This window comes from Vicia villosa, linkage group LG1, assembly GCF_029867415.1.
Source record: "Vicia villosa cultivar HV-30 ecotype Madison, WI linkage group LG1, Vvil1.0, whole genome shotgun sequence".
Classification (NCBI taxonomy): Eukaryota; Viridiplantae; Streptophyta; class Magnoliopsida; order Fabales; family Fabaceae; genus Vicia; species Vicia villosa.
This window is the reverse complement of record NC_081180.1, coordinates 46987319-47012576: the sequence shown is the minus strand read 5'-3', so window position 1 is coordinate 47012576 and position 25258 is coordinate 46987319. Positions and strand designations below refer to the sequence as shown.

Genomic DNA, 25258 nt, shown 5'->3' with positions numbered 1-25258 from the left:
TTCATTATTAATAATATTAATAATATAAATTAACTTGTGTAGTTGTAAAGTGACTATCATTTAACTTGAACGGAATTAAATTTGAGACCCCGTTGGTACAAATTTTAACTTTTTTTTTGTTTTAAATTCTATATTATTTAACATTTCTAAAAATTATAAGAATTATTTGTCATGAATATACATTGGACTAGTGGTAAGGACTTAAGATATTGGTTAAAGGTCATAGGTTCAATTTCATATAAAAAATAATTTTGCCTTTTTTGATATTATTAATTTAGAATTGCTTAAAAATGAAATTATAATTAAATATTAATTTAATATTTAAAAAATGAAAAATAAAAAATAAAAACCACCGCGGCAGTCTAGTCACGGTTTAAAAATATGAAAAAAACCGATTTGGTAAAAATATTAAATAAGGACTAATATGATCCGGTTAAATTTTGTAAAGGATTAAATCGAATCCTTTTTTTTGTGAGGGACTAATTTGGATCGTGTGATTTTTGTGAGGGACCAAAATGGATCTTCACTCTTAATTTTATAATGACTTCTTAAAATATAGAAAGGTGAAAAAAAAAACTTTAATTATCATCATCACTGGTCATCCCACAAATTAACTTAACCGAGTGGCCTTTTTTGTTAAAAGGATCGCATGAAGATTTGTTGTTCCTCCTTTAGTACATGTGTTTTGCCCTTCATGAAGTTCATGCGATAAAAATATTAGAGCACTACTAGTAATTTTTAAAGAACTACTTCAAATTCTTCATTGGGTCTACATTAGCTCAATTTTATTCTCCAGTAAAAACAAAAGTTGACTCTAATGAGCTAAATTTAAACTAAAAGAAAATATGGATTAAGTTGCTTAATGAGCAACATATCGTATTTTCAATATCTCAAATATTTTCTCTCTCGAGTTTAAATTTAGAAAGATATTAATTTAATTCTACAGAATAAAATACTACTTCAGAAAACATCTTAACAACCCCATTGAGATACACATACACATGTATCCATTCATTGCATGTGCACATAATAATTAGTTATAATAACACATTCGATGACATAATATAAAATGCTTAAGCTTTGTGCTACATCCTATGAACCCGAAATAATACTCCATTAGTATTAGTAGTACTTCATAGTGCAATTCCATTGGAGTGAAGTTTTGTCCAAGAAACGAATAAAGAAACATAGAATGACACGTTTTCATCCTAGGCCCGACCCTAGGGCTCAAATTATAATTGGTTTAAAATACAATATAACAACCACACCACCATTATTTAATGCTTTTGACATCTCCATTACATTTTTTTGTGATATTCCAAGGCCATATAATATACTTTTTTCTTCTTTGATGGGATTCTTTTATTTTGCATCAAACTCATGTTTCTTGCGTAGGTATCCTAATAATGGATGTCCGTTCAAAAATTCATTAACTCAAAAAGAATATATCATACTAATAATATATAGCTTAAGCTTAACCACTTTGTTCATATACAAGTTAGTTATATTTATTAGTTAAATTTGTTAGAATTTGTTAGAGAGTAAATTCAACTTGCTCATACACATTATATACAATGGTGTCTATGTATCTCTATATAAATTTATTGTATGGTTCCATCATCCAGTGATAAACCCGTGCAATACGCACGAGTTTTGATTTGATATGCACATTTATTTTCAATAGAAGGTTTAAAAAAATTAAATTAATAATAAATTTTTTTGTATATAAAATATTTAACTAAATAATTAATTTTTTTTTGTATATCACTTTTGGATCATAAATACCATCTTTCATATATAAAAATATTCAAATTAATAATAAATTTTTTTTGTATACAAATATTATTTATGTTTAGGTATCATCTAGAAAAATATCTGAAACAATAGTAAATTTTCGTATATAAAAATATTTAAATCAATAAAAGACATCAATAACTTAGGATTTTTTTAATATTTAATTTTGCAAACAATGTTTTAATTGTATAAACTCCATTAATGACATACATTAATATAATAATATTTTGTATTTTATTCAATAACATACCTTTTCAAGTATATTTTTAAATTCATTTTAATTGAAATAATTTTTTAAAACTAAAATTATTATTATTTTATTAAAAAATATTGTATCTTAAAATAATAATTATTTCAAATTATATTTCTTCATCATTAATATTCAATTACTAAAGTTTTAAAAATTAAATACTATTTTAAATTTAAATTAACAATCATTTAAAGTGATCATATTAATATTTTTATTAAATTAGTTATAATATATATATATATATATATATATATATATATATTGATATTAAGCATAATTTATTTTAATATTAAATTAATTATAATTTGTTTTCATATTGAATTATTTATATTGATGTATTGTTATTAGCATAGATTTTCAAAAAAAAATCATTTTAATTGTTATTGTTGAATTATAATTCTTTTTTTTATTTTCTACTTTTATATAAACAAAAAAGAGAAGTGAAAAAAGATGAGAAAATAAGGATTTGAATTCAGAAAAGTAAAAAGTGAGTTGAAAAAAAATCAAAAAAAGACATTTTTTGCCCCCAAATTATTAATTTAGACTAAGCTAACAAAAAAATATTTTGTGATTTATAGAACAACAAATTTTCTTATATTATAGATAAAATTTATCATTTATTCATACGATGATATCAAGAGCACTTTCGTGGAGAGTACATTCGACTATTTATTCTTCTCTGCATTTTACACTAAAATTTGATTTTACCTTTGCAATGAGCTAGTGTGAACTATTCCAAATATACACTAGAAAATGGTTTTTCTATGAAATTTTTCTTATATCAAGATGTAAACATAGATTATAGTTTACATTAAGTTAGAGGAGAAGCAATTTTTTTTTGTTGGTAACAAGCAAATTTTAGTTGACTACAATAATCCATCTCCTTGCTTCATTCTACTATTTTTTAAATCTGAGGTTGTTATCTAAAAACCTTGAAATTGTATAGATCATATTTTGAACTACCATTTGTTACCAATTCTATATCACCAGAATAAATAACTATATGTTTTAATGTATTCTAAAGTTTTTTTCTTTTTTTTTTTTTAGTTTCATGTAAAAGTTTATTTTTTTTATAGTTTATTTTAATAGCTCAGACTATTATTTTTCATGAGAACTCTAGATGTATAGGAAGATCTTGTGGAGGGATGCTTCTGAGTAGTACATTGAAATAAAGAATCTATGGGATAAATTGACAACACAATACATGTCCTTCCCCTTGTGGATGTGAAGCAATACACTCATCAAGGAATTACATATTTGAGAATCAATTTAGGTCATTTTTAATTGGTTTAAATTACTATTTTTTATTGGTTTTAATAATTATTAGTCGGTCGCAAGCCCGGATACCAAGATTTAAAAATAAAAATAAAAAACCATTAGTTTGCAATGGAAAGAAACTGAAAAATGTTTATCACTAGTTTCTTCAACATTCCCTAAAACCCTTCTAAATAAAATAAAAAATAAAAAACCATTAGTTTGCAATGGAAAGAAACTGAAAAATGTTTATCACTAGTTTCTTCAACATTCCCTAAAACCCTTCTAAATATTTAAGGGAATATATAGCCCGCTGAATATAGAAACTATTAAGGTCGTCCTCTCTAATAAAAAAAATATCTGTAAAAAAATTTCAAAATAGATTAAAGGCGGGACAATTGAATGAATCTATTCCTAGCGTAGTTTTAATGTTAAACATGCATGTAATCTTAAATTGGCATTTTGTAATATAAAAGAAGAAATTACTGAGAATATTATTCATCTTTAATTTTGGACCATATCTTTAAAAATATTACTTTGATGTGTAGAAGAAGAATAGTCTATAAAATAGTCATTAAATACTTTAAAAATAGAGTCGTTATATAACAGTGTATATCATGTTTGCTTCCATTGTTGGGAATAAGATGAGATTTCAATGAAAACGATACTATGATGTAAAAGTTCTTCCGCACGCAAGATAAATGGAACAATAGTATCCGTGAGAAAGGTAAAGATTTGGAAATACTATTAAACTAAGAAAAAGGTTAAATTAAAGTTATTAACTGGTAAAAAAGCTCAACGCAACACAAAATTATTTTGATGTTAAATTGTAAAAAAGAGAACGAATTTCACACTTTTTAAATAGAATAGTATTTATCTCGTTATCATTACCGTGTCCATTATTTCAAATAATAATGGACGGCCTATACAGCTAGTGGAATAGACATCAAATGAGGTATTGTAACACTTTACCATTTTTGCAACTTTAATTTTAGTATGTATACTACGTCATAAAACATTTATGTCAAGTACAATAACTTCTTTTTTTAATGGAAAAATATATAATACACAAATAAATAGTTTCTCAGCAATAATCAAACAATTGAGCTCGAGTGGTAAAAGAACTTCTATTAAGAACGAAGTTTGGAAAATACCGAATTCAATTCTTTGTATAAATAATATTTGGCCAGTGCCACGACCTCTCAGCACGAACTATAGATTTATTTAAGATTTTATAAAAGTATCTTCTAGTTTAGATGATGACACAAACTCAATTATACAATTCCTTTTTTTACACAATCTCTAATAAAATGGTTTCTAACCTCAATGTGTTTAGTTTGAGAGTGAAGCACCAAAAATTTTGTGAGATTTATGACGTTAGTGTTGTTGTATTTTACCATGACAGTTTTGAGATTAACACCATAGTAATTTAATTGTTGTTTTATCTAGATAACTTGCGCACAATAACTACTCACAACAACATATTCTTTATTCGATTATGAATAACACAACACTTACTTATTTCTTACTATGCTAGAAGGGCCTGTTTTTGGAATGCGATTCTTGACAACATGAGGGCTAAATTGTCTCTGTGGATTGGGAGGTTGCTGTCTATAGGGGGTAGAGTGTCCCTTATAAATTCTGTTCTTACGAATTTACCGGTTTATTATTTGTCATTCTTTAAACTGCCTAACAAGGTTAAGAAAGCTTTTGTCAAAGTGCAGAGGAATTTTTTGTGGCATAATGCAGAATCAAAGCAAGGTGTGGATTGGGTTAGCTGGAGCTCGATTTGCAAGAAGCAAGAGGAAGGAGGTTTGGGAATCAAAGACCTGGGGGTGTTTAACTTGGCACTTTTAACAAAATGGTTGTGGAGGTTTATGACTGAGGACGAGCCAATCTGGAAGGGAGTACTGGAGGACAGGTATGGTTGCTTCTATGATAGAATCCTGTATAAAAGAAACATTGGAAACAACTTAGGTAATATATGGTGGAGAGATCTAATGAAAATTGGTGACTGTGAGGGGGAGGCTGGTTTCATGAGGACTCTAACAATTAAGTTAGGTGATGGCTCTAAGGTGCCCTTTTGGACTAGCAGATGGATTGGACATAGGCTTTTTGCAGTATTTTTTCGTCCTTGTTCCAGGAAACTGAAAACAAGAGTATTTGGGTACAAGATATGGGATGCTGGGAGGAGAGTGATTGGACTTGGAAGTTGGAAGATCTTAATTCTTCACATAATTCGGAGGCAGAGGTGGAAGTAGAGGCTTTACGGCAAATACTGACAGAGATAACACCTAAAATTAATGTCTTCGATGGATTCTCATGGCCGGTTGGAGGAGAGGGGGTTTATGTAGTTAGAGAATATTATCACAAGCTGCTGTCGGAATCGAATATTAGGGAGGAGCGGATAGAGGTTGTGGATGCGGTGAAAGTAATATGGAACTCATGGATGCCGTCGAAAGTAAAAATATTTGGTTGGAGAGTGTTTAAGGACAGATTAGCTACAAAGGCCCAGTTGGTTAAACGTCACATTTTAGATAATAATGAATGCAGCTATTGTGTTTTTGGGTGTGTTCAGGTTGAAGATTCTAACCATATTTTTCTGCAATGTGGAATGTTAAGGGGGTGTGGGAGAAAATTCTGGAATGGGTAGGATTGGAACCTCTGGTGGGGCAGGATTGTTGCAGCCACTTCATGCAAATGGTGGCAATGCTGATGGAAAAATTCTGTTCTCCAAAGAGAGCTGCAATGATTTGGATAACTACTTGTTGGTGTATTTGGAAACAGCGTAATGCAATAATTTTCGACAATGGTGTAGGAGATATTGAGGAAATAGTTCATAATGTCAAAATGTATTCTTGGTGGTGGTTGGCTATTGGAAACAAACATAGAGTAATGTGTAATTTCTATGAATGGAATCACTGTCCATTAGACTTTATGTAAAATAGGTCTAAGGTATGTTGGTTCTGGCTGGTAAATCCCAGTTTGTAAATGCCTTGAGTATGTTTTATACTCAGTTTTATTATATATATACAAATCGTTGCTTATTAAAAAAAATGTATTACCGGTATTTTTTTTAATACAATTTGCACCCAACGAAATCAGAATCAGGGTGTCCAACTAAATTACAATTCTCCACTTTGGGATACCATAAACTCATAAGTGGTGTTCTAGTGAGATATCTCATAATGCATTTTAATATAGTGAGATTATTTGAGGGTTTACTTGAAAACGAGCACACAAACAGATGACGAACATGATATTAGTTGAGAAATAGTAAGATAAAGGAGAGTTTATTATAACATGGTGTTTTCTCTCGTCTATCGCCTTTCCATCTTCGTCCTTGTCTAAAATGCATGACATACTCATAAGGGTTGAGATTGACTTGCCTTTATCCATAATGAATCTCTTTAGTAATCGATGAATATGCAGTAAAAAAAATATTACAATTCCCCATTATAGACATCTCAAACTCATTATAGATCATATAAGAAAACTTCTTATTCGAAAATTTACTAGTATTACCAAAGACATCGACACAAATTTACGCACAAAATTTCATACTCAATTTTCTTAATAAAAGTGTTATATCAATCTTCCTTGACTTTGTATTGTTGTTCTAGAGAAATATAATATTTTAACTAGAAAGACATTTATTTTGAGAAAAAAATAAATAAATTATGAGTTATTTATACAACAAACACATAAAAGGTATTGAAAGGATAGTTGACACCACTCTCCATAATATATCAATGAACTTTATCAATTAACAAGCGACACGTTGACCAATCTGATTCTCATGATCCGGCAAATCTTCTATGGACCCCTCCACTTTCTTGGTGCCCCACCAAGTAACTCCTCATAGCTTTCTACTCTTGCCATGTGTTAAATATTCTGATTTTTCCACATGCCATTACAACAACACATCCCAACCGCTACATATGTTCCCTTCCTCAGCAACTCCTTTGTCTCCTCACTCTTCCATCCATCCTCATTCTGCACTCTCCACCATAATGAATGACTTCACCACCTTCCTCCACCTCCAACACAAACAAAAACCCCTCATGCAACCCTTCAACTACCAATATCTCACTTCCATCAAAACCCTAACACCTCATATCACTTGTCTCGCAGTCCACCGTAACCTTCTCTACGCCGCATCTCTTAACCTCATCAACGTCTTCGATCTCTCCTCCAATTACACCCTCATCGACACCTTCAACGAAACCTCCACTTCAGGTTTCGTAAAATCCATCACGTTTACCGGTTCAAGAGTCTTCACTGCTCACCAAGACTGTAAAATTCGAATCTGGCATATTACATCTTCAAAACAGCACTGTCTTGTTTCCTCACTTCCCACCGTTAAAGACCGGTTGCGCCGCTGCATCGTGCCTAAAAACTACGTGACTGTTCGACGTCACCGGAAGAGTCTTTGGATCAAACATAATGATACGGTGTCTGGTTTAGCAGTAAACGAGAAAGAGAAACTCATGTATTCTGTTTCTTGGGATAAAAGTTTCAAGATATGGGACTTGTCTTCCGGTTATTACCGGTGTTTGGAGTCTTTTCACGCGCACGATGACGCCATTAACGCTGTTGTTGTTTCGGAGGACGGTACTGTTTACACGGCTTCGGCTGATGGGAGCATCAAGGCTTGGAAGATGGATAATAAGGTGAAACGGTATTCTTTTGTGAGTGTAGGGAAGCAGAAACCAACTGTTAATGCGTTGGCGATGAACGGCGATGGGAAGGTTTTATTTTCCGGCGGGAGTGACGGGACGATATGCCGGTGGGAGAATAATAATAAGAAGAAGTGTGAGGAAAACAAGAACGTGGTGTTGATGGAAACGTTGAGGGGTCATAGTGGGGCGATACTATGTTTGGTGAACGTGAATGAATTGTTGATGAGTGGGTCAGCGGATCATACGGTGAGGATTTGGTGGAGGGAAAGAAGAGATGGTGGTTATTGTTGTAGGGGAGTGTTGGAAGGACATGAAAAACCGGTGAAGTCGTTAGTAGTAACTTCGGGTGGTGGTGAAGAGGATGATGGGGTGGTTAAGCTGTTTAGTGGAAGCCTTGACGGGGAGATTAGAGTGTGGGAGTGTTTGGTTTGATTTGAAACTTTATCAATTACTAAATCAAGATCTTAACTAGCTAAGTTGAAACTAATACTAACATGATTGATGGTTTTAAATAAGGGTCACCGTGACGTGACGGTTGCGATTTTGTCGGCAATGGTGGTGTAACAATATGATTTATGTCCGTGCTTCCCGTTATCATAAGAGCATGAGATCAAATTTCAAAACTGATTTGTGGCTAAGCCTTGTTCATCATCACTAGGACTAGAACCATAGTTGCAATAAGTAAAACAAAAATAATTGTATATGCAAGTATGTATCTTCATGGGTGATATTTTTATACAAGCTTTATTCGCTCTCTACTTCTCTTTGTTGTTTTTTAAGCATCTTTGGGTTCTTTGAGGGATTTATTGGGCCACATCATCTTAGGATCTGTTTGGTTTGGCGGCAGAAACACTAAACGCACATTTGAAACTCTTCCCACTGTGAAAATGAGAAGCAACAAAACATAACTTCTCCCTTACCGTAAAAATGTACCGTGCTTTTGGGGATCTTGCTGTGTATCCAAACATGCTATTAAAGCAATTCATCTAATTTTTATTTCGAAAATGCAACTCTAAAAAATTTATATTGGGTTCTACAATTTTACTTTATGTATTAATATTTTATTCTTATTAAATAAAATAATATTTAAAATAATATTTTTTTATTCAAAGCTAGTAGAATGTTTAAGGGAGAAAATCCATTTAATATGTTTTTATTCAAAGCAGCGGTAGCATTGCATTGCTACGCTCGATAAGTTGTCGAATTTCAACAGTAACATATTCAATTTCATGCGTGATAGTCGGTGAACAAGCAAAAGAATCAGACCGTTGGAGTTGGTCTTAAAATGAGAAATAGAAATAAAAAACCACAAGCCAAAAGAAGTACAAGTTTGCCAAACCCGAATGGATAAATTCTTTCATTATAGAAAAGTTTGAATACAAAGATGTGAGAGTCACTACAAAAATGTGAAAATCACCTCACAACTTAAAAAAAAATCTCACAACTATTAATTTGTCGAGACTAAATATCCTTAAAAAATGATAGTTGCAACTATTTGTTAGGTGAAAAGCACCTCACAACCTTGTTAGATAAAAATTACCTCGCAAGTATCTATGTGAGAGTATATAATAGAACAACATGCCAACTATGTGCCAGAGTAGAATTAAGATTAAACATTTTTTACTAGGTGAAAAACACATCATAACCCAAAAAAATCAAACAAAAAATTAATTCAGTATATTTTTTAAAACAAAGTTATTAAAAATTAAAACAAAAAACAAAACAAAAATATACAAAGTTTTCTTTATTTTTTTAGGGTTAAATAGTGTTCACCCCCCTGCCAAATAAGCGAGATTCGGTTTTCCCCCTTGTTAAGTTGATTTTAATTGCCAAATAGTTGTATATAATTGCTGCAAGCTTAACATTTAAAAAAAATACATTTATATACATTCAGTTTTTTAAACTATTTTGTATATAAATGTAAAACGTTTTAGTACATTTATAAAAAAATATTTATATAACTAAAACATTAATTAAAAACATTTATTAAAATTATTAAATAATAAATTTATATAATTATAAAAAAACTGAATAAAACATATAAATAATAATTATTAAAAACGTTTATATAAATTAAATAAACTTTAATAATATAAATATAAAAAAAAGCTATACCGATTTTCTTAAATAATTTTAATAAACGATTTTAATTTTTTTTAAAAAAAACGTTATATAATTATATAAATATAAAAGTTTATTATAAACTTTTTTTTAATAATTTATATAAACTTTTTTTTAATATAAACGTTATATAAAGTTATATTTTAATGATTTATATAAACTTTTTTTTAATAATTGTAATAAACCTTTTTAATTTACGTTGAATAATTTTAACGTTTTTTTTAAATTTATTTAAATTTTTTTAAAAAAAGCTGTACATATTTATTAAAAAAACGTTTATTAAAAAAAATAAAAACGTTAATTATAAACTTTATTAAAAAAACATTTTAATTAACATTTATATATATTATATTTAACATACAGTTTTTTTAAGTATATATGTACAGCTTTAAATTATACAATTAAACTCAGCTTTAAATATAGTTTAATAGGAGCAATGTTATTTCAATTAAAACGAATTGGCTTAGTGGTTTGGGGTTGGTTTATGTCCATGATTGGCGCTCCGTCAGCAAGATTCCAAAAGCCCAGTCAGCCAAACAGGTGATAGGGGGTTCCTGGAAACAGAATCTTGTTTTCTAAGGGGCGAAGGCTAAATTTTTTTTTAATAAGGGGGAAAACCGAATCTCGCTTATTTGCAGGGGGGTGAACACTATTTAACCCATTTTTTTATTATAAAAAACAAAAAAATCTAATAATACTATTTTAATATATTTTTAAAAACATAATTATTATGTGAGACCATTTTATAATGAGAGATGAGAGGAATAAATATCAATCATTGGATTCATCAAGAGAGAGAATGTTAATACATTAATGTGGTTATTAATTTTTCTCTCTTGATGAATTCAATGATTGATATTTGTTCCTCTCATCTCTCATTTTAAAATGCTCTCACTTGATATGCTCTCATATATGGAGCATATCATGTGAGAACATTTTATAATGAGAGGTGAGAGGAATACATATCAATCATTGAATTCATCAAGAGAGAGAATGTTAATACATCAATGTGGCTATTAATTTTTCTCTCTTGATGAATTCATTGATTGATATTTGTTCCTTTCATCTCTCATTTTAAAATGCTATCTGTCATACCCCAAAATTTGTCCATCATATTTCCAAATATTTTGACTCACATGACTCTCAACTGCTCAAGATGGTGCAAGAATTAGGCACACTTAACCCTCTCCTAAGCGATTAACCCACAACTAGGGTTTTGCTTCTCTCAAGGTGAAATCAAATTCTGATGCTTCAAGTGAACTCCATGGCATCTCATATGCTTCAAATTATTCTCATGCCAATTTGCAAGCCCTGAATCACAAGATTGCCCAATCAACTGCTCAAATGGTCAACGGTCGATCAGTTTGACCTAAAAGTCAACTATGGTCAAATTACAGTCAAAACTCCTGATTTTTAGTCAATATCAATATTTTGAAGTCACATTCATCATTTGATCTAGGATTGATCATGATTCATCAAAGAAAGCTCAGAAATCATCCAAACTTAAAGTTGCTAAATTAGGGTTTTTAGGAGAAAGTCAACCCAACTTTGACTGATTATATCTCTCTCATACATTATCATAAATTCCCCAACCAAAGCTTATTATCTAGGAAATTCAATTATCTACAACTTTGATGCTGGGCCCAAGACCAAGAAATGCACCATTTGAGAGATATGAACCAAAACATTACAGGTCCTTCTAGAATCTCGCAAAAAGCTGTTTTTTGTCAGGAGCAATATCATCAAGATAAAATCCTCAAATGCAAAAAAAATTCCAAAGTGGATTGTAGAGGACATCTTGGGCTTTCCAAAAAGTCCTAGAATATTTCTATACAAAAAAATTGAGAGAATTATGGCTTGGTAAAGTTGAGCAATTTTGGAGAAATGCACAAAAGTCAATGTGAGCAAAATGGAATTTTTGGGCCAATGGGCCTAAGATATGGATTGCAAACGTGTCTATGGGCTTTATAAACATTCTTAAACTAATTATTTTATTTTCATATCATTTATTTTATTTATTTGAATTTTAATTCATTTAAATACTAATAAATCATGTAAAATATGAAATAATTAGTTTAAATCAAAGATTTGATTTTTAATCAATTCCTATCATCCAAAAGGCCAAATATAGTCACAAATTTCATGAGAGATATGTTTGGAAAGGGAATTGAACCAAAATAGAAAGGTTTGAAGAACTTCCAATCAAATATTTCTCACCAATCAATCCATTCTTTCTTCAAACTTTTAACCAAAATTTTCTTGATCAAGTCTGACTCAATATCATCCAATAAGCCATGATTAAAAGCCAAATATGCATTGAATAGAAATTGGCCCAAAAATATAAAGATTTTCAAGCATATTGATTCAAATTTCCAAGTCACCAAACAAGCAAGGATCCAAGCCCATGACTTGACCTAATATGCTCCATTATATATACATAACACATTCAGCCCTAAGAGAGGACGAAAATTAGGCAAGAGTACTAGGGTTCCAAAGTTCAAAATTATACATAAACTTGCAAGTTTTCGTTCTCCTATTGGCAGACACCATCAATCCAAACAAGTAATTCTATTCTCCTCCTGAGATGCCAAGGAGTAAATCTGGTTCATTGGACTTGTTTCAGAACGCCCAGGATAAGTACACCATAACCATCACCATCGTCCATGTTAATTTTTCTATATTTTGATGTTTACTGCGTCTTGATGTGAACTAATAATATCAATGTGTTCCTGAGATGTATTAGTGCAGGTCCAACGTATTAGACTCGACCTTTAAGCCTTGAATCACAATCCACCATTGTTAGGGCATACACATATCCAAGCTTCGGATCCCATGTTGCAGGGCGTTTCGACGGAAAAAAACATCACCATGAAGCTCGTAAGGTTCCATTCATATGATCTGGACAGTTTCCTTTTTTCATTAACGTTGATTTTGCAGGATTTATGGAAAAAAGTACCTGCGGAAAAATCTGCATGTAAGTCCGCAGCTACGTCCACAACAGAATCCGCAGGAAATTCGAGGAAGACGATGAACAGTGATAATTGAATATTTGACTTCCTACGTGGTGCGTGCAATGGATACCATTCGCTGATCAATTTTCTCAGCATCTCTCTCCACGCGTGGTGTGTGTTCGTTGGACAGTCAAAGAATCAGTAATCCTCCCTCTTCATTCCATTGGTTGCTCATGACGTGGGGGCCCCAGGTTTGACTGCTTTTGAATTTGCTTTTGGTCAGTTGTGTCATTATTTGTTATTTTTCACGCGTGTAGTTTACAAGATTAGCGTTCAGTTCAAGTGGCAAAGGGTGAAAGAAACCCAACGTGCGTGGGCTCGATCCATGTAGGCGTCGCTTATTTATTTTTAGTTTGAGGTGTTTTGCTCTCAACAGAATCCAGCGCTCTCTGCCGGCCATGCCTTACAATGCGCCTTCCTCCTTCTAACGTTGGATCTCTAGAAGACTCAATCCAAGGGCGAAGACTCAATCCAAGGGCGCTGAAGATGGTTCTCCATGGTGAACCTTCAAGAATCAGAAACACTGGATGCCAGCGCTGGTTTTGTCTTATTCTCCTATTTTAATTTTTTCTTTTTTTAGTTATTTACCACCATAAATCCTCTTTACCACCAACATAGAAAATTATTATTATTTAATAAAAAAGTAGTAATAAAAATTTATTAAATAAAAAAATCTAATCCTAATTATTTATGTTGATTAGTGATTAGTTAATTAAAAATTCCGTTAGATTCAACTAACTGAGGCTTACGTGACATGTCACGTGTCACATCACGTCAGTTAAAATTAACATAAAAAAAAAGATTGCGAGGGTTTTAAAACTCCGTTAAATAACTTAAAAATACTGGATTATTTTACACTAACCAACACTGCATTATTTTATTGTAGCATCACCAAACTCCTTATTCTCATTTTGATTATTTTTTTTTATCTATTTTACTTTATTTCATAATTTATTTTGGTCCCCCAATAAAAATTTGTTAGGAAGTTTTGTCCTTTAATTTTATCTCAATGTTTATTTGCATGAAAATATCTAATATAAAAACCTTATAAATGAGTTAATAATATGTATTTTTTTAAGTTAATGGACATATAAATTTCAAAGTAAAAATAATTCCAAAAAGAAATATTGCCAAATCTACAAATAAAAATCAGAATATGTACCAGACACAATCTAGACATTTCCAAACATGAATAAGTACAACAAGTGTCATTTTTTGTATACAATAGTACGTCTCAAGAAAGTTAATGGTTATTGTGATTTTCCCTCCAAACGAGTCTCATTTGTGGCGGTAATTGACGAAACCACGCTTTACCTTTCTGCAGCAGTCACCAATGGAGGAACCTACCTTCGACTCTGTACGTTGTTCCTATAACCCTTTCTTCTTCATTCCACTCTTCATAGCACTTTTCTTAATACATGCGTTCTTCGTTCAATTCAGGATCTAATCCATTCCATCATGAAGCGTATTTGGACTTTGCGAACCCTTGGTTATATACCTTATCCTAATTTCCCAATTTATATGAAACCCTAACTTTATCATTTTAATTTCTAAAAATTGTTTATTTTTATACTTGCAGAGCGTGAAAATGTTGCTACCAGTGATGCTTTGGACTCTGAGGTCAAATTTTCATCCTTCTTGAAATTCTAACATATGCATGCTATGTGTTTGTTGGTTGGCCTCAGAGAGTGAGACTTATGATGATTAGTTTTATGTTTCTTTCTTGAAATTCAATATCAATTTCTTAATGCTACTTGTTGAATTTAGGAAACTTTTGATTTGGAACATAATAAGTTGTTTTCCCCTAAAAAATAACTTTATTTGTTACTTGTGCATGTTTTTCGGTGGAAAACACTTTAATCCACTTTCTTGTGTGGGCTTTACTCATTAAAATGTTTCTCAGACTTTTTAGGAGCCCTGCTTATCAGATTTCTTTCCTTGTTTTTTCTGATTCTTTGATTTTCTTATTAGCAATAATGCAAACATACGTAACACCGAAACCTCTGAAAAAAATGTGTGTTTGTTTCAGTGTTATGATTACGTTCAACTTATTCATCTTTTCAAATATTCCTGATGTCGATGTACCGGTGGTGTCGTGTCGGTCCGTGCTTCATAGATGCAAACTGTGCTTGGTTGCTTCCTTTGTTCTTACCGTGTGCCGTGTTATTTGTTTTTACTGTTGTTTATATCTACAGCATTTGGTTAAGTATTGGTTGCAGGATATTTCAATATCAGTCATTTTATTGGATACAAGATACCTTCAAATGCTGCATAAAAATGTATTTTTTCAAAAACTCATTTAATTGTTACTTTTGACCACATCATTGAGAAGCCCTCAACTTGAAACTATGAACATATGAATCTGAATGACCATGAAAAGTTCTTGTAGACCATATGCTAACTGGTTATTTAAGAAATTTCTGTCCTGACAGCATTAAGAGTTAGGCATGTGTAGTGCTTGTTTTGATAAAGGCAAGAGGGTTTTTTAATTGGTTTTTGTTATAAATGGGAGCTATTTGCAGTAAAGCACAAAGTTTGAAAGTGCAAGAGAGTGCATAGTAGTTTACTTACTGTGTTTTTTTACTATATCTCACTCATTCAAATTTGTAATTCTTTTTGTCTCAAAATATTTAGCAGTAGACCATATTGGGCTCCAACTGTCTCCCTTTCATTCTCTTCTCTTCATTATTTAAGTATTGTGACATTTGTTTTTATGGTTTGGTGGTTCTCCATTCTCAATCTATTTCACAAAAGACTTGATCTACAACAATGTAGTTTATATTTGGCTGGGTGGTCGGTCTCAATGGGAGTAGCATCTGTAATTGGTCATACATTCTCTAATATTTTTAATTATATTTAGTCACAGAACATCTACTTAACTTTTGCCGTGTCTGTCAATAATTTGCAAATGGGTTTTTACTGCTACAGGTAGGAGCTGGATCGTCCAAGAAGAATCGGACAACTTCTGGTATTTATGTCATCATTCTGCTAACATTCTTATTTGGTGGAGGTTCTGTGATCATGCCACACTATAGTTGTGTTTGCATTTGCAAATTGGTTGTTTATCATAACTCATCTATCCGTCCATATTTTCCGATGCAGCTAATGCTAGTGCTCTGAAGCTTACCTGTGAACTTCTCCGGGTTTTTGTCACAGGTTCATCCATATTAAATAGGGAAACACATTAATATTTTCTCAAGACTATGATTTGCACATATTCTATGTCATATTGTTTTTGACAAATCTTTGTATGGATGCAGAGGCTGTTCAGCGCGCTGTTGCTATTGCAGAGACTGAGGGTGATGGTCAAATAGAAGCTACTCATTTAGAGAGTATTCTTCCTCAATTACTTTTAGATTTCTAAAGCATTTGATGATTTGAAATACTGATCTGTAACTTCTATCTCCCCAATCATGAATCTAATGAAAAGCTCATAATGCTCATGAAGATTTTTGGCAAGCTCGTATCGAATACAACTAATTCTCTACATTGAAATTAAAAGAAAAGATGGTTTCCCTCGTTTCTTTATATTGCAATGCTTGATTTGACTATTCTACTCCTGAACGTTTTCCACCATCCGACTATATGATATTTTAAAGACACCCTAGTGCTGTTTCTGTCCAATAAACAATGGTAAAAGGTGTTGAATTCTTCGATTGACTGTTGTAGGATATATTCGTTGGGATTAGAGACGTTATAGACCACATGCCAGATTTAGTTCATACAACCTTGTACTAACAACAAATATTAGTGTGTACTATTTGTACTATTGTATCTTGTGTATTATTGTTAGTTGTCTCTCAGTTAAATTTAATATTTTGAGAGAAATCATCAAATTTGATCTTTAAAGGATAAATTTATTGGTCACCAGAGGATCATAACTTACTCTTCTATACACGAGCTAAATTGTTGACTTTGTGTAGAGTTGATAAGGGGATAATGATGAGTAACAATGTAAACACTAGCCAAAAGGCAGTTGAGAGTGGTCTGTAGATAGGGTGCCTTTACAAGATGTGTTACCATATTCGCTTGTTGATCATTGTGCTAGACGATATGTTGTTGGATGTATTTTGAGTTCATATAGTCACATATAAAAGTAGTTTCTGCACATTATTCTAGAGTACAAGTTACTTAGAGAAGTTTCAATAATTTTTTTAGACATGAAACAAACATTAAAGAATAAAATTATTCATTTTCATCTTGCTATCATCAAAATGAAAATAAGAGGTCATTATTTTTCGAATTAATTTGGTTCAAAAATATTTCTTTTCTTGATAATGACACATATTTTGCATAACATTTATTTTAAACTTTTTTAAGAAATCAAAATGAAATAGAGAAGAGCACAAAATATTTGAAAAGATGCTAATTATTTAAACAATGTGTGAAAATAAAATATCTTAATAACAATTTTGTTGAAAAATGAAAAAAATAAGAGTAAACTATCTCACATTTAAATCAAGAGAAAGGTTATTGTTACAATTTATGTGACACCTACACCGTAGTATATTACGGTTTTGATTTTTTTTTAATATTTAATCATTACTTTTTACTTTATTCTGAAAACAAGCACATGCCAAAAAGTATTTTATACGGTGTAACTGGATATGTGTATGATATTGGTTGTATAAATAGCAACCCTCTTAAATCAAATGTATTTTTCTCCCTATATCATCTAAACGAGTAGTTTCCAAATTAAATATATATATATATATATATATATATATATATATATATATATATATATATATATATATATATATATATATATATATATATATATATATATATATATATATATATATATATATATATATATATACTGATGGTAAATGCAACACATAAGTATGAGTGTTGTTCAATAGAGACAACAACAAATCAAGGACAAACTGTTATTCAAACAGTTTAACCAAAAGCAATCAAAAAGAGAAAACTTTTTAAAAGTTTGGAGAGTCTTTCAATAATGAAGGCTAGGATTTGTCACATTTATTTTAGTTGATACTACTTTGATTATTTGTGCAGAGGTAGTTTGTTGGTTTTATTGCAGATTTGTAGTTGATTGTTGGTGGTGGAAGCAAATGATTCAAAGTCCTCTTTTGTCAGAAACTGAATTGGGTGTAGACAAAGTTGGAGGGGATCCTCTATCTTGTTCTATGCGAACTCCATATAAGGAATCGCGATGGGTTTTTAGAAGATATGACAAGCAGGGCCGGCCCTGTGCATGTGCAGGAAGTGTTACAGCACATGACCTCAAATTTTGGGAGGCCCTAAAATTTTGAAAGGTCCAATTTTTTTTATAAATATTAATCAAAATAAATAAAATGTTATATTAAAAATCCAATAAATTAAAAAAATGTTATGGTAAAATCTTAATGCTCAAAATATTGAGATAGATCAAAATTCAAAATAATTATAATTAAATATATTACTACTATTAATTAATACATAATTTTATTTTTTATGTGTCTTTTTAAATTATTATAATTGTATTTATATTTTAAATTTGAGGCCATTTTTAAAATTAGAATGGGACCTCTACTTTGATTGAGCCGACCCTGATGACAAGATATGGTTTAGAGTAATAAATCTGTATTGAGGGTCAATATGACACATGATCGTTTATTTAAGAATAATGCTCCTCTCTAACACTTATTTTATAACATAATCTATATAGGAATATTATCAAAGATTTGCATTAGAGGGACTAGGGACCAGAGTCGCAGCCCTCGCCTCTTCAGGCAAGAGTTTTATTAGAGAACAAAGCCTATTGAACCAAACCTTTAGAGCCATAACCTTAGTCTGAACTCCACAGCTAAGAGAGTTTGAGATTAATCTATAATGATTTACTATACCATCAAGATATTCAAATATTAACGTCAAAATGAACTTTTATATAACGTAAATTTTGATGCAATTCAATGGCATAATAAATCATTATAGATTAATCTCAAACTTTATAGGTACGATCTATTTGATAGTATGTTTCAATTCAACGGATGATTTTTAAAAAATATTTATTCGAAAGGAAATTATTGAACGAGTATAACTTATGGTGTAATTTTTCAGGTGTAATTTTTCAGGTGTAATTTGAACTCCATATATATATAAGGAGAGATCAAATTACACCCGAAGAATTACACCATAAGTTATACTCGTTCAATAATTTCCTTTCGAATAAATATTTTTTAAAAATCATCCGTTGAATTGAAATATACTATCAAATAGATCATATCTATAAAGTTTAAGATTAAGCAAAGTATACATTTTGGTGTAAAAAATATTTTTTTTAAATTCTATAATTTGATTGTGTAAATGAAATATTCTACATGTATGGTGGATGACGTAGCTCAATTGGCACTTGCTAAGTTTAAGGGAGCTATTGGTCCATCAACTTCTGGTAGAGACATTTATTTGTAAACATGTTGTTCATATTTATAAATCAATAAAAAGTATTCTTGCACCTATCATTTATGGGAGTTGTTGAGTATCTTCATCCCTTGACACTAATGTGTTTGGTTCACCAACATGCAATTTTAAAATGATAATGATGGGAAAGTCATGCTCTTAGTATTTGGCCAATCTTACCAAGATCAAATATGTTGATGTGTATGTCCATGTTTGATTTATCCTAAAATATTTGATGAAATCACAACATGCATGATTGAGCTGGATGAACAAAATAGTTTGTCTCTTGCATAATTTTGTTTGTTTTTAATTTATATTGATGTATTGTTGTTGTTGATGACATATTTTGTTGTTAAATTTGATTTAGTGGAATCACAATACCTTTAGATTTTAAAAATCCGAACACTAAAAAATATGTTTTATATTTTAAAATCTGCGGTTTGGTTCAATTCGGTTGGTTTGGTTGGTTCGATTTTTTACAAATATTTTATTGCGCCATACATACACATATAGATGACAACATAACTTTCTATTTAGACATTCATACACTATCAAATAACAACAAAACTCATCATATTTTGACAACAACTTTCCATTTTATATGTAAAAATTAAATTAGACAAAAGTGGAATAATAAACATAATAAACATAAAATAGTAGCATAAAACAATAAAAATTATTATAATGAAACAAAAAAGAATAGCTGAGACGAGAGATTAGTGAAGAGGAAAAAGAAAAAACAAAAGAGTTGAGAGATTAAAGAAGAAGATATGCGATAAAAACGAAACTGAAATAAGGAACATTTACATAAAAATGAGAAGGTGAAAAAGAAAGAATATAAGAGAGTAGAGATTAGAGAAGAAGAGGGAAGATGTATCTGGCAAAGAAGACAACGCTATTAGAGATTTGAGAAGATCGAGACTGAAATCATATGTGTAAGGATGAGAAAATTGTTGGTAATCATAAAGGTAAGGTATAATAGGTTTAATTTTAGGTTGGATGCAAGTTAAGTAAAAGTTAGGTTGTATCATAATGCGGTTTGATTCGGTTTACAAAATACAAAATACAAACCGCAAACCGAACCGAACCGTGTGGTTTTGTTAAAAGGTGACCGAATTACCTCATTCAAACACACTCTTAGAGTGTAATTAGCAATTCACTAAGGCTATGTTTGAGAGTTTGGAGAGGAGAGGGAGAGAGGACTTCGAAAATTGATTTTTTTTTTAAAATATAAAGAAATTTTTAGCATTTTTTAAAAAAAAGATTTTGTTTAGAATGGTAAAATAATGTTTATAATTAATGTATATTTACTTTTTTAAATACTATAACAATAAAAATTATATTTGAACATTTTGTCTAAGCCCTCAAAAACACTATTTTAATACAAATTTTGAGTTTCCCTAAATTAGGGGATTTTTGGTGTTACGAAGAAAATCAAATCCTTCAAAACCCTCCCAACTAAAATCTTTCTATTATTTTCTTTCAATCCTTCGTATTTTTCAAAACTCTCCCATCCCCTCCCCTCCAAACTCCTAAATATAGCCTAAAGTAATACCGCCAGACAATTTCTTTGTAAACCCCCTGTGGGGATAACCCTGCTGAAAACCCCAAAATATCCCTCCTTCAGAGATGCATCTCCGATGTATTTGTTTTCTAATTTTTTTTATAGAATTCGAAAATGCATCTACGAAAACATCTATTTTGTGGTGTTTTCGGAGATGCATTTCCGAAAACACCCAAAATTTTGTGTTTTCGGAGATGCATCTCTGAAAACATCCAAAATTATGTGTTTTCGAAGATGCATATCTGAAAACACTTAGGCTAACAATAACCATATTGTTAGTGATTTCCTACGAGTCATGCTAACAATAATGTTCAAGTAAATTGTTGATGCAGGTTCACAATGATAGCTATAGCAGTAGAAGGAAGAACGAAACATCCGAATGTCTTCGAAAAGTTCCTTGCAATTGAAAGTTTTCTGCCGCGAAAATCAAAGGGAAGAGCAGATCTGAGCAACCACCATCACCAAACTTTCAAACCAATTCTTTATTTTGAAAATAATAAACAAATGCATAAACCAAACTTTCAAACCAATTCTTTATTTTGAAAATAATAAACAAATGCATAAACCATGGATACAAGAGCTATATCTAATTTTATAGTTTTATTAAGAATATTAACTAAGCAGCATTCAACGTGGTTTGTTTTTTGCAGACAATATTTCAGAAGTGCACTTTCGAAATATTCCAAGGGTGAATTCGGAAGTGCATCTCCGAAGTCACATTTTTTCTAAAAAAAAAGTTTTCGAAAGTGCATCTCTGAAATCACCTTTTCTTCAAAAAAAAAAGAAAGTGTTTTCGGTGTTTCACATCCGAAACCACCTTTTTTTTCATAAAAAAGTGACTTCTGAAATATAGGGGCATTTTTAGAATTTCACTGCTGGTTTTCAAAAATATTTGGGGGTCCATAAAGAAACTGTCTACCCCTATTGTTTCTTGACTCAAGCCCAAGCTTTATAAGCCCATTCCATCTCTCAAAGCAATAAGCCCACAGGAATACTGGACTTGGGATTGGTTCGCTCCGCACATGCACAACTGGGTGTCTGAAACATGAAACAAAGTACCGAAGTGAAAGAAAGAGAATAAACATATTTAGTCAGTGTTCCCGTAATACTTCCGATTACAGCATCTCTGCCTAATTTTCACTCCCGCTGATCCTCGTCGCACCGCTAGCAACACACCCCCAACTCCATCAGCACACTTCTCTCCCTCTCTACGATGGAGGTAACCTCTCCCATTTAACCTAATTCATGTTTCTTTTCAATGAGTTTTCATGGAATCCTTATTGTTCCAATGATCTGATCATTAAAACTTAATTACCGACTAAGCATATAAATAAGCTAGTATTAATTTGTTTTTTTAGGTTCTTTGCATTTTCAGATCACAAATTTCTTACTTTATCTTATGTTTCTTAAAAATTTAAATTAAATTAAAAAATTGCAAACAATTACAGCAATACTGGTCTGGGAGTGCGATCAATAAAAACAAAGGGATGGTAGAGAATTTGCAGAATTGTGGAATAATCAAATCTCAAAAGGTGGTTGAAGTAATGGAAAACATTGACAGAGGTTTATTTGTACCCAATGGGGTTCAACCTTACATAGACAGCCCCTTTGCTATAGGCTATAATGCCACTATCTCTGCGCCGCACATGCATGCATCCTGCCTTCAGTTGCTGGAGAATCACTTGCAACCTGGAATGCATGCTTTGGATGTTGGCTCTGGTATTCTCTCCGTTACATTTATCAGAAAATAATGTATGTGCTTGCTTTGTTGTTAATGAATGATATGGACAGTGGTTAAATTGTTGAGGTTATTATGTCGTGTTTTGTAAGGTTGATTGCTAAAATTGATGGTAAGAAGTGCAATAACAAGGGTGTGTAGCACACGAAGAATTATGATTTGTTTCCTTTGCTTGATTGAACAAATAATATTACATTATAAACATTGATTGTGTTCGCTGATTAGACAATTAGGTTTCTCTAATAGATATGCCTGCATAGCTGACGGGTTTTACATAATTAAGTGATTCTGTTTTACAATAAAAAGAACTTAGCTGAAGTTTTTTACTTTATTTTCTCTGCATGAGCTCTTCTGTATCTTAATACTTTGGACCAATCTATAGGGACTGGGTACCTGACAGCTTGCTTTGCCTTGATGGTTGGACCCAATGGCCGTACTGTCGGCGTGGAACATATTCCTGAGTTGGTTTCCTTTTCAATCAAGAATATTGAAAAAAGTGCCGCGGCTCCACTATTGAAAGATGGTTCCCTTTCTGTGCATGATGGTGGTATGGAATGGTTTCTATTATTAAATTTTATGCTTCTTGCACAACACTACTACTGTTTCCTTTGATATATTTGACCATGATAAACAATCAAGCATTTTGGAGAAATCTTCCCTTTAATGCTACGGACCGAGGGAGAAGAACGTGCCATTTAAATACCGCACCGAACATGTTATGATACTAGTCTAGATGTGTGTTTTAGGTGCTCCATCATACCCAAATACCTATCATAGCACAACCACTGTGAGCCAACGAAGAAGCTCTACGACGCTTCATTTAGTTGTTTTAGTTAGTTCCTGCATTGGTAGTAATAGAAACTGTAACAATGATAGAAACTGAAAGATGAAAAGAAAGAAAGAGAGGGAAAGTAGATTGCATTTTCTGTTTTGAATATTATCAAATGAAGAAGTTAGTAACAGCACTCAACATAATAGATATTTATACCCAGCTAGGACAGTGCTGACTGAGCACAATCAGTTACAAGGTTAAGGCATTGTTTGGTTAAATTAATTTCTACTAGCATAGTTGGTTAGTTCAGTTTTTCTCTATTAGGTATCCCTTATGGAGACACAATCAACAAAGCTCTGATACCATGTAATAAGCACCCAACTACTTGCAGAAGCCTACCATAATAGCTAGCTAGCAAGGATGAAGAACAAGCCACTTAAGCACTCACTGAACATCTCGTATTGCCTAATGCCGGACTTAGTAATGACTGTTTAATCTAGTCTATATGTTTGTTATGGGGAATGAAGGAGATAGTAATGGATGAATAGTTAAACTATTGTGAGTCTTTCATATACACAAACAATAACGTAGTGGTTAAATTTGAGATTTTTATGAAATGATTGAGTCAGCTTAAGCTAAAAGTAGAATTGATCCATAAACCTTCTTCATGTTATGGTCATCCAAGATATTTGTGTTTCTCCATTTTCACTATCACAAGGTTCTTCTTCTGGTCTGTGGCCATAGTTGCACTGTTATATTATTGCCTCTTAAGCAGTTAAAACTTAACTAGTTGCAATTTTAAGTTGATTGATCTTTAATTTTAAACATTTCTATAATTATTGTGTTGACAGATGGAAGGCAGGGTTGGCCTGAGTTTGCCCCTTATGATGCCATTCATGTCGGAGCAGCGGCACCGGAGATTCCCCAACCACTTGTTGACCAATTGAAGCCGGGTGGTCGAATGGTTATTCCTGTTGGAAACAAGTTTCAAGATTTAAAGGTTGTGGACAAGAACACCGATGGTTCTATCAGTATCCGGACTGAGACTGCTGTTCGATATGTGCCTCTCACTAGCAAGGAAGCTCAACTTAAAGGAGAATAAGGATAGTGAATGGGAAGAAAAATCTTCTTAGCGTTGCTAATACTTTCTGATATCTGTGGTTTATGAAAGAATCTGTATAGTTCAAGTTGGTTTTCTCTTAGATCATGTGGACTAATGGTGAAAATGTCGCAACCGTGTACCAAAAAACAAACATTGACTTTATTCAAGAAGATACTTGGTGAAACAAACATTTAAGTATGGCAAATGAAACTAGAATAAGCTTTGATGTATTTATTATCTTTGTTATAGTATGCAACAGAATAGTCCTCCACTTTTGCTCGTGTGTATATAATGGCAAATGCACTATGTTTACAAGGTAGCTCACTTATTTGCCATGCATTGCACCCTCATGTATGTGAATGTAAGTTCACAGAGAAAGTTATAAAACCATCATATTACACTTCAAATAAGTCTTTACCCCAGTTAGATTCACTTTAAAAAACCTTGCATCCCCTACTATCTTGTTTCATACGACCACAATCCTTTGCCCAACATTTTGTCGCCAAGTTTCACTAGAATGAACTTTGTTGGAAAATCTCGTACTCGCTCTATCTCAAAATTAAAG

The 25258-nt window shown here is 31.7% G+C and overlaps 3 protein-coding genes across 4 annotated transcripts; all 3 read left to right on the top strand.

Moving 5' to 3' along the window:
* Positions 1-7207: 7207 nt before the first annotated feature.
* On the top strand, positions 7208-8738 carry LOC131605524 (protein JINGUBANG-like). Its single transcript, XM_058877874.1, has one exon. It carries the CDS (start codon positions 7240-7242, stop codon positions 8410-8412), a length of 1173 nt encoding a protein of 390 aa, XP_058733857.1. The 5' UTR covers positions 7208-7239; the 3' UTR covers positions 8413-8738.
* A 5567-nt stretch (positions 8739-14305) lies between these two features.
* On the top strand, positions 14306-17417 carry LOC131605511 (protein MHF2 homolog). Of its 2 annotated transcripts, none has more exons than XM_058877861.1 (6): positions 14306-14469; positions 14553-14601; positions 14692-14732; positions 16041-16122; positions 16215-16268; positions 16373-17417. In XM_058877861.1, the coding sequence occupies exons 1-6, from the start codon at positions 14446-14448 to the stop codon at positions 16474-16476; spliced, it is 354 nt and encodes a 117-aa protein (XP_058733844.1). In that variant the 5' UTR covers positions 14306-14445; the 3' UTR covers positions 16477-17417. The 2 variants fall into 2 exon arrangements, with proteins under 2 accessions (XP_058733844.1, XP_058733849.1); XM_058877866.1 differs by having other exon boundaries at positions 16041-16080; positions 16373-17332.
* Positions 17418-22127: 4710 nt separating this feature from the next.
* LOC131605503 (protein-L-isoaspartate O-methyltransferase 1-like) lies at positions 22128-25012 on the top strand. The gene is made up of 4 exons (XM_058877852.1): positions 22128-22300; positions 22530-22800; positions 23202-23366; positions 24443-25012. The coding sequence occupies exons 1-4, from the start codon at positions 22295-22297 to the stop codon at positions 24691-24693; spliced, it is 693 nt and encodes a 230-aa protein (XP_058733835.1). The 5' UTR covers positions 22128-22294; the 3' UTR covers positions 24694-25012.
* Positions 25013-25258: the final 246 nt, after the last annotated feature.